Genomic DNA, 17,854 nt, shown 5'->3' with positions numbered 1-17,854 from the left:
TTCTATGCTTTTTAACTAACCATGTGTATTTTCTCCTGTTCGGCTTTACCCAAATCTAGAAGGTCACAGCTTACAGGCCAGAGCAACAGCTCATTTGAAAGCTAAGACCTACAAAACTCACCTAAACTGACAATTTTCCGTGTGTAGTTACTTCGTTGCCATCACTTTTTTGTCACATTTCATCACTTTATCACTTTTCTGTTGCTCCTTTGTATCTTTTGTGTTGCTCTACTGTCGCTTTTCTGTTGCATTTGTCACTTATTCATCACCTTTTTGTCACATTTTTCTTGCATTTTCATCCCTGTTTTCATCTAATTTTTGTGGCTATTTTGACACTTTTTTCAAGAAGCTTCTAGTTTTGGAGAAAATATGCTCGGTTCAGGTGGGGGTTAAGAGGTTAAGGCCTTACTTGAATATACTTTTAAGTCTTTTTATGCTATGCCCTGTAGAAATGCCCTGGGAAAAGGCAAATCTTCCATCATCAAATTCAAAAGGGAAAATACTGTGCTAGAATGTTGATAATGAGCAGCGTTTTAGTTTGCGAGTAATGAAACCTAACTTCCCGCGTTGATATTTCTGTTGAGCTCTGGTGAATATACAGTTTGGTCGTTGCTACCCAGGCCCCTCGTTTCCACAGTGAGGGCTGCAGTCGGTGCTGTCACACGAACAAACTCGCGGCGGATGCATAGATGTGAAGAGTGGACTTGCTACACCGCGAACGAAGCGCCGCAGTGTCCGAGAGAGAGAGGGCGACGTCTGCTTTTTTTCTTTAGGAGATGATTTCTAGAATGTAGAAGACGAGCTCCATGACGACGGGGCCCTCGCTCAGCTGACACGCGCCGCTGTGGATTATGGGGATGAGCGCGGAGTCCAGGTCGCTGAGGTACTGAGGCGGGAGGGGCTGCCCGTTACTGCCGGCGAGGTATCCCACCTGGAGAGAGGGGTAGACAAGTGACTTTTGGTTTCATGGAGACAAAACAGTGGAGAATGGATGATGGGAACATGCGAAAGATGGCTCGTAGTGAAGGAAATTTGAGCATTTACTTTCAGGTTTCTGTTGATCACATCTTGATAACAATCCTACATTTTCTTAGTTAGAAAATGCTACACTGATTTGAATTACTTTTTTCTGTTCGCCACGTGCTGCAAGTCTCCTCTGTCCCTTTAACCTCTTAACTCCCGCCTTAACCAAGCACATTTTCTCAAGTTCAGCTTTACCCAAATATAAAAAGCTACTAAAGCGTTGACAAAGTGACATTAGAGCAACAAAAATTGACAAAAGTGATGAAAAAGTGACAAAAAATCGTAACAAAACGTGACAAAAACGCAGCAAAAAAGGGATTAACCTCTTAACTCCCACCTGAACTGAGCAATTTTTCTCCAGTTTGGCTTTGCCCAAATCTAAAATCTTCTTGAACAAAATAGTAACAAAAACAATGAAGATTAAAAAAAATGTTGACCAAAAAAAGCAACAAAAGAGCGACAAAAACACTATTAAAAAGTGATGAAAAAGCAAAAAAAAAAAAAAAAAGCCACAAAAACGTGATAAAAGAGCAACAAAAACGTGCTGGAAAAGCAACAATAGCACAACAAAAAAACGGACAAAAACACAACAAAAATGCGGTGACAATCAGTTTTGTAAGCTTTCAAATGAGCCTATAGGCTGTAAGCTCCAGTCAAGAAGCTTTTAGATTTGGGTAAGGCTGAACTGGCGAAAAAGCGCTCAGTTAAAGCCGGGGGTAAGAGGATAAAATGCAGCAAAAAAGAAAAAAAAATGTGATGAATATTCAACATAAAAAAGCCACAAAATGAGAACAGAAAAGTGACAAAAAGTGAGGAAAATGTGGAGAAAAAAATGTGATGAAAATGCAACAAAAAGGACAAGAGGAAATATATCAATTTAGATGAGTTTTGTAGGTCTTAGCTTTCAAATGAGGCACTACACTGGCTTATAGGCCCTCTTTTAAATTTGGATAAAGCCAAACTGGAGACAACACACTTGGTAAAAGCGGTAGTTAGAGGTTAATGATACAATTAACTTGGTAGAAAGTCTTAGAAAGTGCACAATATTCTTTTGGCCAGTACCTGGTCTGAGTCTAGCGTGACCCGCAGTCCCAGCTTGGCCATGCCGTCCTCCTTCAGCAGTTTGAGGTGAGGGCACAGCGCCACGCAGAACGACCTGGCCACGCTCTCCGTCAGGCGGCTGTGGTCGGCCGGGTCCGAGAGGCCGCCGGGCTGCTCCTCGCTCTGGAGGAAGAACACCTGAGGGAGGGAAAGGAGAAGAGAGGTCTATCAGTCAATGTTCATGGCCAACGGTGCAGCATTATGGACTTTTGCTCAGGGTTAAATGCAACAATGAATTATTTTCAGAGGAGACACTGCAGGTAAAACTCTTAAAACACATTATTATTGAGACATCTCCACATAAGTATCACTGACAGACATTTTCCCGACATTATAAAGGTTTATTCAGAGAATTTTAAACCCCAAAAAACAAAGACATTTTTTTATTATATTCATTAAGGGGAGACACAGGCAAAACTACATTTTTTTCAGTTTTCAGGTTTTGGGCCAAATTGGTCTCTGAACATATAAGCTTTCTCCCGGAAACCAAAAATATACCTAATCTTCACAAAAACATGTTTAAATATTGCGCGGATTCCATGTTCCCCCATAGACTTATATGGGAGAACACAATTTCAAGGCCCTTTTTCTCATAACACATTTTTCTGTCATTGTGGCGACACTATGTCCACGTCAGTCGGACCTAAAGACTTGAAGACTGAACAATACTTGGAATGTCAAAAATAAGGCGAAAATTAAATTTTTACACATTTTTCCACTAAAAAACATTTTATTTTAGAACTAAAAAAGAAATCCTAAATCCCCTCTGAAAAAGTCTTGGCAGCTCATTTATCAATAAAATGAAACCATAAATTTGAATGTAGCTCTATCCATTATTCAGATTTTGTCGCCAAAAAGATGAGAAATTTGGGGCATTTTTAGGCATAAAACACCTTGTTCTTATATGAAAAGATAAAATGACAGAAAACTTGCAATGTATTTTTTTCTCACATTTATGCCAGTGATCTACAGCAAAAGCTTCAAATTGATATCTGTTAATATACATTTTTTCCCTATTCACCTGCAGTTTCTCGCCTTAAATGGGATTTTTTTTTTTACAGGAATAACCAGCTCATTAAAAAAAACGATAGAAAGAAAGATATCCAAAATCTCTGAACAAATCTTTGAAACTAATATATCAACTAAATAAAGCCATAAATTATCCATTATTTAGATTTCAAAGCAGATGCAATTTTGGCCATGCTATAAAATACCTTCTTTAAACAGTATTTGAAACGAAATGAAGAGCGATGTGGGAGTATTGACATTAAATCTGAACTGAACTACACTTTAAGGGCCTGTTTAGTAAAAAGCAAAACTAACTAAGTGAGACTGTTATAGCGGTTTCCTTTACCTCAGTCCAGCGGATGACTTTCCCGTTGGCCTTGAACTCGGAGCCGTGGAAGATCTTGATGCTGGTTATCGACTCCATAGACTTCCCGTCGATCGGACTGATCACACTGTAGCACAAATCAGAACAATCCAAGTTACTCAATCATTTAAAATTACCTTTCACCATTTTAATATTTTCCCATAAGAGCTATGAAGTACACGTGAGAAAGACCCATAGCTTAAATACATTTCAAAGTGGACCATCACCACACACGTGTCTCACCCCTTGTTGAAGTTGTGGTCGTCCTCTGTCCACTGAATGTGCACCGTGTCCTGACTCTCCTCCTGATCCGCTTTCCCGCACGTTATACTGAAGTCCTTCATGTCCCTCAGCGCCTGCCGTAGAGCGTCCATGGTCTCCGCCGTGATCTGGATCATCACTCCGTCTGAAATGTAGGGGGAAAAGTCTGTTTTGTGGACAGTTTGCTCTGGGACGGACTGAACAACCATCACCATGTTACTAACACAATCGCATTCATACGAGGCAAAGATGGTGAAGTGTCTTGCCCAAGGACACAACAGCAATTGATAAATCAATGTGACACTTCGAACTTACGTTTTCGAACTACTATATTTTTTTAATATCTCACCTTCAACGATGCTGGTTTTGGCCAAATATCCGGACGATGCTTTCAGAGCTCCACTAAACACGAAGAAACAGGCGCCAGTCACTGAAACAGACAGATTTATACAGTTAGTTTTATAAGGAAGAAAGTTTAATAAAGAAAAAAGATCTGAAGAAGTGACTCAACGAAATATTACTTTTGACTTCCTTAATATGAGCGGGAATATTTATGTTGCCTCAACTTCTGAACATATGTACAATGGTGAAAAAAAGTGTTTGGCCAAAATCCAATAGAATGTCTATGTGAAACTGACCAAATACTTTTTTCCCCATTGTAAGAATGTTTTTGGACATGCGTCACTCCTCATAATCTGCCCTAATGCAGAATAAAGTTGGACAATATGATTACAAAAATAAAAATCTCTTGTTGCTGGTTTTCAACTCTCTCTTTTTCATAATAAAAGCAAATACATGCAGCTGATTTATAAACTTGGACATTTCATACCAGTATTTCTCTACTGGTTGGTCATGAGCCTTTCCATTTCTCTTCCTTTATGTCCTGAAAAAAGTGTCTGTTAAAATGAGTTATCGGGTTCTAAAATAATTTTAGCTTTTATGGCTAAGTTAATGTCTGTTCCACAATTAGTGAAGAAGTGCAGTTTTTTACATTAAATATTGCATTATCCAAGTCTTATTTGGCTTGCGGCTTGTGATCCCAGGGTGATGGTGAGTTACATTTTCTCTAGCCTGGCTAACCCCAGACTAAAATCACAAGTGATATTTAGTCTGGGGACCACCAATTCATTTTCTCGTAGGAGAGGTGTGGTTTACGATCGTCCATGTCGTTTATTGGGCGCTACGAATGTCTCTCATGCGTCTGCATGTAGCACAGCCAATCGTATCATCGTATGAGATGACGTTTGACGTACCCGCTGTAAACTTTCGAGCTAAACTATTTAAAACACGGCCTGAAGCTTTATCGAAAAATAGCGACGCGTCTGCTGCTGTCATGTTGGATCCGTAAATAAAAGTTTTTTTTATATCCATAAACAAACTATAAGCTTCCGTATATCGAATAGCGCGTCATCGTCTTGCTGTCCCTCCTCGTTCTGTGATTGGTTCCCAAATCCAAGCGAAAATTTCGGCCATGGTCCCCAGGCTGCTGTGCAATTCGAAATGATTCAAGCGCACACAGCAGCATGGCGTTAGCCAGGTTACATTAGAGCCTTAGCTCTGCTTTAAAACATGCCCATTAGCCTGCTAGCTTCTTCTTCGTGATTCCATTAGTGTGTATTGGTGTCCCCGCGTCGGTGCAGGAAAGCTGCAATTATGGTTTTCTGGCCTTTGACACTGGGAGATATGAAAGACCCCCAATCACCCCATTAACACTTGCATTACCCCCAGAGGGACTACGGAAAGGATTTATTAAGGTAAACAAGTTACTTAGCACTGCTTTAAAAAAGGTAAATTTTTAAAACCCATGGACACCATGCTTTTAAATATATCCATATGTATTAACCCATGGGTTTAAATTTAATGCTTTATAATGCCAGGCAACTTTGGAAAATACTTACTTTTAACATTTTTAAACTCCGTCTGGTCCCTTTAAGGCCTTTTCAGCCATTGACATTAAAAACAAAGTTACGTAATATAGATTTAGATGATTCGTTCCCTGCTTTGAGTGCAGCTCGTACCTTTCCGGGGCTGGTGGTGGATGCTGATGGCCTGCGTCTGGTAGTTTCCGTCGTCGTTTTGGACACAGACTAAATGAGAGTCCGCTCGGTCGTTGAAGCACGCGCCCATCGCCAGCACGTGCTCGTTCGACTTGTTCATGGCTTTCATCAGCTGCAAAGAAGCACAAAAACACGCGCATTAACTTTAGCTGTGGAGAACGGGCTTACGGGACTCTGCGGCTTAATCCTAATTGCAGCGAGTTCAAAGGCGCTGAAATACTGCGGCGGTGAGATGACCGATTGGGGAGAGACGCTGAAACCGGTGGGGTAAAATTCCCACTGGTAATAATGAGTCGTCTAAATCCCGGAGGGTCTTTGAAGGCTGCTTTAGTAAAATAAATAAATTAAAAGGAAAATCCGCTCGCTGCTGGTGGCACCAATTCACTGCCTCATCCCCATCTGTCACTGAGACGAGCCAATTAGTGCCAACAAAACTGTTCAAGAGACTTTTACCAGTCATTTCCAGCACATTCAGATTAGAGGAAGTTATTTAGAAATTAGTGCCGGGTTTAATTGTTTGTTTGTTTTTACTTTTGGACAATTGGAGACAACCTTCATGTGGATTAGGCCTGGGATAGATCGACTTTGGTCATAGTTTATGTGTTTATTTCCTTCACTACACATAATATTAGTCAAAGTAATGGTTTTGTTGAATAAATTTAGACTAAAAGGTTCTTTATGAGACTAAAACTATGACTAAAATGCCCAGATCTTCGTCGACTAAAACATGGTAGGAAATATATCGTCTTATAAGATAATATCGCAATAGCTGTCTTGACGATATGCACATTTTCAATATCGACTTTATTTCCAAATATCAAAACATGTGGTGAGAATGGGGAAAAAGTGGTCATTTTCTAAAATTAAAATTTGGGAAAAGAAGGGAAAATAATGGGGCGGGAATTGGGGGAAAAAAGAAAAAAAATGTGGGGAAAAATTGGGAATAAAGAGGGGGGAAATTCGAAGAAAATAAAAAACAGAAATGGGAATAAATTGGATAAAATAGGGGAAAATAGCAAGAAAATAGTGCAAAAATTCAATTCAATTTTAGCATAGGTTTCGCCGACTAAAATTGCATGCGACTTTGCATTTATAATATTTATTATAATCATGGTTAATTCAAGGGGCTGCAACTACAGGTTCTATATTAAGCTCGTGCATGACGGCAATTCGGACCCGAAGTAACAACTTTTTAAGTAACAGTGCAGGATTTTAGAGGCAGTTGTGATGAACAGGTCTGGGCTCATTCTACACATTAGGACATGGCTGGAACATGTAGGGGGAGGAAAATACTATACCCAAACTGTCAATGGAAGTTTGGATCATTTTAGTCTCTTCTATTCCTTTTTATTTAGTCATATTTTAGTCGAGGAAAATATCTGGACATTCTAGTCATAGTTTTAGTCTCATGAAAACCTTTTTAGTTTTAGTCTAATTTTAGTAAGCAGAAATATAACTTTGACCTAAATTATGACTAAATATTTTAGGCGACGAAGTTAACACTGAAAAAAATATGGCAACACATTGGGGGGGTGGGGCAACTTAAAGGAACAGGCCACCGGTTTTCCATACTGAGATATGTTCTTACCTGAGCTTAGACGAGTTGATGTGTACATGTCTGAACTTTGTGTGTGCCCTCAGTCACGCAAAACAACCAAAGAGGTTGTGAGCATTTGGCCTCTCACAATATATTCCTATGGCCCCAAACGGGGGTGAAGTTAGAAGCGACCACGTTCTTCCACGGGCACAAAGACCAGGTACATATCATATTCGTCTAAGCTCAGATAAGAACATATCTCAGTATGGAAAAACTGTGGCCTGTTCCTTTAAGATATCTGCAGCACATTTTGGCATTTCTGATGGTTTGCAAAAATATCACTTCATCATCGTTATCAAGAAAGCCCCCAAAATATTGAAATATTCCTTTTTGTCACTATCGCCCAGCCCCACTTCCATTGACAGTTTGAAAGGGCCTTATATGATTAAAATTCACTGCCAAACGAACAGCTCTGTGCGTCGTTCATGTGGGTGAAGCTCCATGAAGCAGGACCATGATTAGATATGATTATTACCAATACAAAGTCGACTGAATTAATATTAGATTTACTCGACTAGAACTAAAGTAAAAAAAGTGGAGAGAATTCTTTGACTAAATCTTGACTACAGCTATATGTGCTATGTACGTTCAAGACATTCAATATCAACATTTCTGGGGCCCTGTTGTGCACTAATTGGACATTTGTCTTAACCAAGTCTCTAAATCCTGCGAGTGTTGTCGTTTTGCCGGTGAAATGCTCATTCTTCTGCGTTTTCTTGCCGGACAGTTGGTGACCGTCAGCTGCAGTTGTGACTAATAGCGCGGCTCTGGCTCCATATGTTCATTTCTTCAGCTTTTTCTGAGGCCGGAGCCAAAGAAACAAGAGCAGCGGATGTAATACTGGCTCGCAAACGCCGGGTCTAAGCACTTTTGTTGAGTTTGTTTTGAGGAGCGAGTCCAAATCGGGAAAAGCAACAGCAGTGCTCGATGAAGTGGGGAGAGTTTATCAGCAGAAGATGGAAAATGAGTTGGTAGTTTTTGTTGCTGACGAAGAAACTGTGACTTTAATATGAGGCTGACTAATGATTAAACTGCAATGACTGTAAAAGGCAAAACACAAAGGCAATCAATAGTAGTACGGTCTAAAAAAAATAATAAAGAGCGGGTATTGAGCATATCTTTGTCATTATTTTACACTTTGTTGGTTAGAAAATGCGATGTTGATCTAAAACAGCTCAAACAAAATATCCATTGGTTTCTCCCCGTAAGCCCCTCCCATCCCACTCCTCTTGCTCCCCTTTGTTGTGCAGCTGTTTCCATAAAGAGAAGGTAAAATAGTCTGCTCGTGTAGCTGTAGTGAAGCTATGGCGAGTGTTTTTATTCTATGACAAAAGGACTAAGCTGAGAAAGAGATCGAGTGGTGAGGAAAGCATTTACTGGATCCAAAGATCACTCAAAGACCCAAACACAACTCCAGGTCTGTTTTTGTTAGAATAACAGTGGAACGTGATAAAAAAAGTTACCAACTAAATTACCTTTAACCTCTTAACCCTCACTTTAAAGGAATAGGCCACTGTTTTTACATACTGAGATAAAAAGGGGAACTATATTGTAAGGTGTAATAATACCAGGTGGACTTCAGCGTAAAGTGAAGATATTACTGCGCAGATGTCGAACTACTCCTGGTATTATTACGCCTTAAAATATAGATCCTCTTTTTATCCACATTGTTTCATTTTGTGTAATTATACTTTATCATGTAGCACTTCATGTAACCATATTTAAACAGGGAAAACGTGGAAGAGCTTGGTAGCTTCTAACTTCACCTCGTTTGGAGATATCGAGGAGAGGAGGAGAGGCCTATTCCCTTAACCAAGCACATTTTCTTCAGTTCGGCTTGATCCAAATCTTAGTTTCTTGACTGGAGCTTAGAGTGTAATGCCTCATTTGAAAGCTAAGGCGTGTAAAACTCAAAGATTTTTCCGTGCATTGTCACCACTTTTTCGTAAATTTTTTGGTTTGTTATTCAGAACATTTTTGTTGCTTTTTGCTGCCTTTTCATCACTTTTTTAATCACTTTCCAGCTGCCTGTTTTGCTGTATTTGTGTCACTAGTTTTGTTTAGCGTTTGTTGTTTTTAAATCACTTTTTTTTTCACATCTGTTTTTGTCACCCATTTGATGCTTTTTTTGGCTGCGTTTATCCTCATTTACGACAATTTTTTGTCACTATTCTGACGATTTCTTCAAGAAGCTTTGGGTAAAGCCGAACTGGAGACAATGCGCTCAGTTCAGGTGGGGGGTAAGAGGTTAAAACAACCAAATATCCTGTTGCCGTGGGCTCTTGTTGTGTATGAAACCTGGTTAGACCTTCACAAACATGTTCTGAAATCCCAGTGAGTCCCAGTGAGCTGTAATGAAGCTGCTGGATGTGCTGAATAAATTAGTATTCTTCCAAAATCGTGCAAACCTAAATATAGTTCTACCTTGGGCTGTTAAAATAACAATATTGACTTATCGTTTAACAAATAACAGATGAACAATACATCCTTGAGCTCAATTTCCCCCCCCATTTTTCTCGTGTAATAATTATTTTTTTACCCAAAGTAAGCTGTGTCTCATTGCATTTCATGTTCATTGTGGGATATTTTAAGTTGAAGTACTTTTAGAACAGCGATTAAGTGTATTTTTCAAGCTTTAGAGTTCATTTATGTTGCTTTACACTCACCTCATTGTAGCGATTACTGGGGATCTTGATGCTCGTTTTACGGACCTCCATATCCACAACCAAACCTTTGACCACGGGCAGAGTGTACTGGTAGTTGCGGAAATCCTGTGGAGAAACCAAAGCCACAGAACATGGGATTAGCACGTTTTGGAAAGATGTGACACAATAAAACCCGAGACTTACCGCGAGTAGGTTCATAATGGTGTGCCCGGTTTCTCCAAACAGAGGTTTCCGGAAGCGAACGCTGAACAACGGGCACGGGTAGACTGAAAAGGAAACAGGTAAAAGAGCTCAACATGCTTTGTAAAATGATATAATTTCACTTTGTGGCCTAATAAACCACATTTTTGCTTAATGTGCTGTGTGCTCGTGGATAGGCAGGGAATCAAAAGCTGGGAAGTGCCTCTACAGCACCAAGAAACTAATCCTCAAGTGAAAAAATAAGACACAGCGGTTTCCCAAAGCTCCTTATGTCACTATGTTTATCCTTATCTAGACAAACAGCTGGAAGGAAGATGTCGCCAACTGCATTTATTAGCACCAAGGCCATCGAGGCATCGATAAAAGACTCTCCCATTGGTGATTACGCTGAAAAATGCAACCATTTTAATTAACTCTTATTCTTAGAAAGCCAAAAGATATTGATTAAATGATTTTTCTAAATGATATCTACAGGGTCGGCAGGTTTTGACTTACATAATGTTGTCAGGGTACTGAATATTGAAAATTAATAGAAATCAAACTCCACTTTAGTAGTATTTGGTGTATTATGTACTCCTATAGGGTGGATTCCTATCTGTTATCCTCTCCATAGTATTGTCTCCATTGTAAAATACACAATACATGTCAAGGCAAAATCATAGAACTGGGATAAAACCTCGTGATAAGCGTAAAATTACAGTTTCAATATGTCACTCAGCATTCCTTACACTCAGGGGTGTCCAGGCTTTGTTCTTTGAGGGCCACTTATTGAAGAGTAAACAGTGTGGAGGGCCTCGGATCATTGGTCAATGCAGTGAAAATGTGTGCCAGTGTGTTTAGCAGAGTTGTAATCCAAGTCCGACACTTTTAGTTAGGATAGGAACTTAGCGTATTTTCCGGACTATAAGTTGCACTTTTTTTTCTTATACTCCGGAGTGACTAATGTGATTTTTTTGGGCCTTTTTTCAAATATATAATTTCACATGCCACTAGAGGGCACTGCAGGCTAATCGAGCAGCAGAAAGAAAGTTTGGGGTGAGCGAGAAAGGACCTGGTGAAAAGCAGAGCTAAAAGCTAGATGGCCACAGCTGGAAGAACGACTTCGCTTGAAAAACGTGCTGCCGGGAGAGGCTTGTCAACGGTGCAGTTACGCTTTGAGTGAAAGTTTGGCATGTTCTTTATTCTATAGTTATCTGAACTTTTTATGTGACGTTAACATACCAGACTCCTATTTATAAATTATTCATTGGTTAGGCTTCATGTGGCTAACCATTAGTGTGTTACATTAGCATACTGTACACCTTTTCAGCCTGTTGTTTTTTCTTCATTGGGCATTTTTTGGCTGGTGTGTATACTCCGGAGCGACTTATAGTCCGGAAAATACGGTAATGTCATACTTTAGGTTCCAACTCTTTCCCACAATAAACCGTTAGTTAAGTTTATAATTGTGTAGAATTATGAAACTTGGTCTGAGGCCACATTTGGCCCCAGGATGCGCTTTGGACACCCCTGCTCTAGATTGTTATTAGGACTACAACTAACAATTATTATTATTATTATTATATTATTTTTATTTATTAATTGATTCATCGCTTGGCTGTGAAAGTGAACATTTTATTATTTCAAACGTTTCAACATAAAGCTTGACAATATGTTTTTGGAGGCTCTTAGTGCTAGCAGATATTTATGAAATTTATCACGTGCAACAATTACATACCCTAACTTTAAAAACAGTAGCTTTTCATTAAATATACAACATTTTCATGACATTAGATCAGTTGTTTCAGCCAGAATTGTCATGTCATCATTTTAGTTGAATCAGGGGCCGGTACAACTCGATAGGAGCGAGACAGTTTTGGAAAAAAAGAATCTCCAAATGTTTTCCCTGTTCATTATCTGGAAGTGATTGGATTCTTACGGCTCAAAGCCCTAAAGTTTCACCTGACCAACATCAAGCAAATCATTCTGAATATTGCCGACACTTTTGGACGCCTTTGAGACATTCATATGTGATGAGAGAAAAGAGTTTATGACGGATTTTAGCTTCATGTGAATAAGTCCAGGCGTTACAGAGATATTAACTATAAACTCGAATATAAAGTGTTTTCACTGTTACTATAGTTAACGATTTTCTGAAAACCCTAACAAACATCTGATAAATAAAACGTATGTAGTTTAGTTCATGTATTCCCGACTAGCTCAGCGCCACAGAGGCTTATAGACAGCGCCGGGCAGAGCGTTGGCAGGTTTTAAGTCGGGATTTGGTTAAGAAGAAGAAGAGCAGTTCTTTGATAAACCGCTTCATAAGAGGGTTGAGAAATCTGGGGGAATGTGAACTTGAATGCTGCTTCGTGACATGTTAAGCTCCTAAAGATCATACGAACAGCGATATGACAGTAAAAGAGAAACGTGCAGCTTCACTTTTGCGTTACAGCACTGCAATCCATCCATCAGCAGGGGGAGTAAAGGTTTGTACGGCATTTTCAAAGTGCTTTAGTGATGTCCCTCATTCATGATGTCACAGAGTAGAAGAGTCAAGATTTTTAAAGATTTTTTATCGATAGGCCCTGAATAATAAAGGCTTTTTAGATGTAAAAGGAGATTTTGATGCCGTAAGATGGCTTACATGAAATTAGATTTATAAGGCAAATAAAATCAAAATCCTGACTCTGGGACCAGTAGGAGACCACATACACAGTGGGAGGAAAAAGTATGTGTACCCTTTGGAATTTCTTATTCTTCTGCCTAACTTTTTATGATTTTTATTGGCCGTAATATGTAAACATTCACAGGAGAAATTCCGAAGGGTTCACATTCTTTCTCCTCCCACTGTCTAAGTAATGTACTTTGGCATTAGACCAGTGTTTACCAATAAAGGGTCTCAGGGACTGGAAATGGAAATATGACTGGAACATCGATTTTTGTTTTGTTTTTAAAAAAAGCTTTGATATTTTGCAGTAAAAAATAATTTGAGATGTATATTTTGAACACAAGACTGTCTTTTTATGAATAAATAGTAGCTTTAATTTATTATTATCCTTTCTACATCGCCGTCAATCCACATTAAAATAGTAAAATATTGATCAATTACAGCCTCCTGTAGTGATTTACTGCACCTATTATCAAAACCCACCTGTTCAAACTAGCTTTTCCTTAAAACCCCTTTTTTGTTTTGTTTTACTCCCCATGTAAAGCGTCTTTGAGTGTCCAAAAAAGCGCTAAGTTTGATGTATTATTATTATTCATAAATTACATAGAAGTGCATATAATTTATTCCCATATCATCAAAAAGTACTTGGTATTGGCATCAGCGATACTGGCTCCAGTATTTACTTGGTATCGGTGAGTTCAAAGGAGGTGGAACAGATTTTAGCCTAAACTCTTAAAATTAGAGTCACAAGGTTCTTACTTTTACTTTAGAAAAACTGAATTGCCAGTGAATTTGGAAAGTAGTCATTCCCAAGTTCTGCATTTAAAAACATATTTATGAGCTAAAACTGTCAAATACATCCATAACTCACATCTGTACTCGGCTCCGAGGCGCAGCATGAGGCGGATGGGGAAGACCTTGGCCCAGGGCGTCTCCCACTTCTGCAGCAGGACCCCGAAGAGGAAGGGCGGGTTGGGCAGCAGCAGGTCCTGGAGCGACTGGTGCGAGGGGCTGACGTACAGAAACCCGCCGTGCTCTTTACTGCCCAGGAAACTCTGGGTGAAGAAGGAGTGGCTCAGGTGGCTCAGCACGTTACCTGCGGAGAGGGAAGATCATCATTATGATCCACAAACCTGCTATTTAGTTTATGAATTTAACAATCAAACGAATGAAAAAAAAAACAGTCGAACAATGTCACCATTTTCAAAAAGAACTTCATTTTATGCCATCTGTAATCAAATGTAATGATTTCTAATTATATCAAACGGTTTTGAAAGATCACAGATTGGCAAAGACTAAATCAGGGTTTACATGCAAGTCAGATTTAATGCTTTTTAATGCCATTTTAATACCAAATACGATACTTTTAATGTCAAAAACGGAAAGAAAACAGTGTATATTTGATTTCTTAAGATTTGCAAACGTTCCATCAAACAGAGGAAAGAGGGATACTTGGAGAATACGGGAAACTTTTGAGCAAAACAATATGTATAATTGAGTTTTAGACCAGAATCTTTAAACAAAGGTACTCATTTCCAACCAAAAAACATTTTTTAAACTTTGGAGAGTGAATGGATTTGTTTGCCAGCTTTTTCGTTCTAGCTGGCCATCTTTTTATCTGTTTTAACAATAAAGTCACACATTTGCACTTCCAAAAAGCATGTGATGGATAATAATTATATTTGTCATTTGAGGATCCATAAAGCACCCCTTATACCTCTTTAAACATTTGATTTAATGCCAGTTTTAAATCGAATTCATGCTGTTTAATGACCAAATGGCCTTGAATTTAGCACACATTATTGTAATTCTTCGTAATGGCCTGCGGAAGCCCTGTAAATGTAGTGAAATGCGTTCGAGGGCAGTAAACCTTTGATACTGCTGTGAAAAAAGACATTAAGTTTGTTGAAGAGACAGAAAAGGTTGTAAGGTCACAGGAGGATTCAACGCTTTAACTTCCCTGTTGCCGATTGTAAAATAGCAGTCTTTCCAATCCCGCTCTGTAAATCTCACGAGCAAAAGCACCAGACTTTCATAACTTTGTGGATTTTCTCCGGATCACGTTTGGCTTTTGTGTTTTGTTAGTTTCATAGTTCAATTTCCCACGCCGCATTTCTGTCACGTTTGTAATAATGTCTCGAATATAAAACTTTGACAATGTATCTCCATAAGGCATAGGTCTGCATCAAATCGCCGCTCGGTGAAATGTGAAAAAGAACATAATCAAAGTGACACAAAATGGGAGGACTGACCGGTTAAGGCCTCCTGGTAGAGGTGGACAAAGTGGCTGAAGACGTCTTTGGGGATGGTTTTCTCGTCGGGGAGACACTGGAGCAGGATCACCACCTCAGCCTGTCCCACGGCGTGCATGCCCTTAGTGCTCAGGTACCAGCACTTTCTGTTCACATCTAACGAGGACAAAATTACATATTAGAATGAATATTAGTATACACACATGAGTAATAAATAACCCTGTGGAGTTGAACCTTAGTTTGTCAAATAAGGATTTTACTACAATTCAATATCTCTTTTATTTGTAAGACTGTTCTCACACAAATACATTTCTTCAAGTTTACCAACATATCTCACCTTTTTCCAAAATTTCCAGAATGTAAAACCCTATTAACCCCTTAACTCCCACCTGAACCGAGCACATTTTCTCCAGTTTGGCTTTACCCCAGTCCAAAAGCTTCTGGAAAAAAGCTGTGAAAATAGCAACAAATGTGACAAAAAAGTGAGAAAACATTGACAAGAAATTGACGAAAAATTTATGAAAAAGTGGCAAAAGAAATGACAAAAAATGGACAAAAATGTGATAAAAATTTGACCAAAAAAATGACAAAAATGTGACCAAAAAAATTACAAAAAATTGATTAAAAATTGACGAAAAAAATACAAAAATGTGACAAAATTACAAAATGTGACAAAAAATGACAAAAAGTGACAAAAAAAGACAAAAAAATAACTAAAATGTGACAAAATGTGACAAAAATGTGATAAAAAAAATGACGAAAAAATGACAAATGTGACAGAAAAATATGACAAAAAAATGATTAAAAAATTACAAAAAAATTACAAAAATTGACGAAAAAAATGACGAAAAAATTACAAAAATGTGTTGAATACCCAACAAAAAAAATGATGGCAAAAAAATCTGATGACGTGAGGAAAAAGATCCTCTCGGTTCAGGCGGGAGTTAAGAGGTTAACTCGAGTCGGACATTCTAGGCCACCGTCCAAAAGTGTTTTTTTTAATGCCGTTGGGCTTTTTGCAGCTGATTTGGAGGAGCGCTTTGGAAAACCCTTTGACCCTAAATAATGCTCTTTATAACTAGGGCTGGGTCCTGTTAATCTCTTAACCCCCACGAAAAAATGGCATAAAAACGTGAGGAAAACAAAACAAAAAAGCTACGGAAAAAAAGGAATGGAAATAGACAAAATTGACAAAAACAACATTGCTTCAAAAATGTGACAAAAAAGTTAGGATCACTTTTGTGAAAGCTTTCCAATGAGGCATTACCCTGTTGCTCTCCAGGTGAGAAGTTTTTCTTCTTCAGTTCAGGCGGGGGGTAAGAGGCTAACAATATCAGTATTGTATCAAAAATAAAGTTTAAGAAGTACTGGTATCAAAAAATAAAAGCATCAGAAGAAGGTACAGAAAAACAATATGACATATCTTTAGGGACCAAGTTGTTCAGGTATCGGTATCATGAACCAAGTATCGTTAAAGTATCGGTATCTAATCAAATGTACTGGTACCCAGTGTGTGTTTTTTTCACCAGACAAACAGTGAATTGAAAGGTTCTCTGGGAAAGACTCTGGAGAAATGGTTCCACAACTCACTTTTGAGTCCTGACCCACCAGTGGCAGCAACATACCCAGAAGAACACGATGCTACTGCCCCCCATGCTCCCCTTTAAGGCCCCTCCTCTAGTATCCCCTACATTTGAAACTGTTTGTTTTAAAGCTTGTTCAGAGACAATGTTTGGCAGAAGTGTTTGTGTTTTTTCATGTTTTTTGGGGGTGAACTCACAGTTGACGAGTTTGACCATGGCGAGGAGGTTAGCGTTGAGCACGAACACCAGCGGGTCGGGGCCTCCCTCCTCCAGCTGTTGCATCAGGACCATCTCCGAGGGCCGCTCCTCCACCGCGTAGTCTGCCCGCGGGGTCGGCAGGAGAGAGTCAGAGAGAGGTCAGACGGAGGTGAAGCAGGACACGGGAGCATGAGGAGGTGATGGGAGTGATATGAGTTTGACGAGTGAATGAACACATGGACACATTTAAAATCACAGGGTTCCCACATTATTTAATAGAAGGAACCATTTGAAAACTTCATTGGAGAGAAACTGGTCTAAGAATCCAATTGGAAATCTCCATAGATAAATTAAAATATCAAGAGTTTATAAGAATCATGGAGGCTAAAGCTGAATAATCCCGGTATTTATGAGTTCACGAATACATGAAAATGTCTCATGTGCTGCTCCCGCTGGTTTAGGCCAAATGGATACTTATTAAAGCAATACTAAGTAATTTGTTAACCTTAATAAATCCTTTTCGTAGTCCCTCTGGGCTCTGGCCAGAAAACCACAATTGCAACTCGACAGCCACCAGATCGGAAAAACCAATACACACGAACAGAATCACGAAGAAGAAGCTAACAGGCAAAGCTAACTGCGGGCTAGCGCCACTTTAAACAGTATTTACAGCTAGGTCTGAGTGAAATTTTTTTATCTCCATTGTGTAATTGAATGTGCAATATCCCTCTCTCCCTTCGCCTTTTCTGTCAGCGTAGTATTTACTCTCACGGACAATTAAAAACATAACTTGCTACAACACCTGCAGTTGCGCGTATGGCCTCTTGGGGCATGAGTTACTTAATACTGCTTTAACAACGCGGCGACTATGGAATAGTCAATAAATATTGATC

At 39.1% G+C, this 17,854-nt stretch overlaps 2 protein-coding genes across 4 annotated transcripts in view; one reads left to right on the top strand and one right to left on the bottom strand.

Moving 5' to 3' along the window:
- Nucleotides 1-557: 557 nt before the first annotated feature.
- zfyve9a (zinc finger, FYVE domain containing 9a) overlaps nucleotides 558-17,854 on the bottom strand; it is a 47,068-nt gene continuing 29,771 nt past the window's right edge. For all 3 annotated transcript variants that reach the window (XM_079569691.1, XM_079569693.1, XM_079569692.1), the window contains 11 exons: nucleotides 16,961-17,083; nucleotides 15,181-15,336; nucleotides 13,800-14,024; nucleotides 10,261-10,343; nucleotides 10,078-10,182; nucleotides 5,776-5,926; nucleotides 4,107-4,187; nucleotides 3,740-3,902; nucleotides 3,479-3,584; nucleotides 2,086-2,262; nucleotides 558-931 (listed from right to left, as the gene is read on the bottom strand). In XM_079569691.1, the coding sequence (XP_079425817.1) occupies nucleotides 770-931; nucleotides 2,086-2,262; nucleotides 3,479-3,584; nucleotides 3,740-3,902; nucleotides 4,107-4,187; nucleotides 5,776-5,926; nucleotides 10,078-10,182; nucleotides 10,261-10,343; nucleotides 13,800-14,024; nucleotides 15,181-15,336; nucleotides 16,961-17,083 (1,532 nt within the window). In that variant the 3' untranslated portion in view covers nucleotides 558-769. The remainder of the gene's footprint in view (nucleotides 932-2,085; nucleotides 2,263-3,478; nucleotides 3,585-3,739; nucleotides 3,903-4,106; nucleotides 4,188-5,775; nucleotides 5,927-10,077; nucleotides 10,183-10,260; nucleotides 10,344-13,799; nucleotides 14,025-15,180; nucleotides 15,337-16,960; nucleotides 17,084-17,854) is intronic.
- The window catches only part of slc25a24l (solute carrier family 25 member 24, like), a 137,532-nt gene continuing 127,999 nt past the window's right edge, over nucleotides 8,322-17,854 (top strand). Inside the window, exon 1 of the mRNA XM_079569818.1 lies at nucleotides 8,322-8,331. The gene's annotated coding sequence lies outside the window, so the exon portion shown is untranslated. The remainder of the gene's footprint in view (nucleotides 8,332-17,854) is intronic.

The sequence above is a fragment of the Gobius niger genome, assembly GCF_951799975.1.
Source record: "Gobius niger genome assembly, chromosome: 13".
In the NCBI taxonomy this organism is placed as follows: domain Eukaryota; kingdom Metazoa; phylum Chordata; class Actinopteri; order Gobiiformes; family Gobiidae; genus Gobius; species Gobius niger.
The sequence above is the reverse complement of the archived record's forward strand: the minus strand, read 5'-3'. Positions and strand labels throughout refer to the sequence as shown.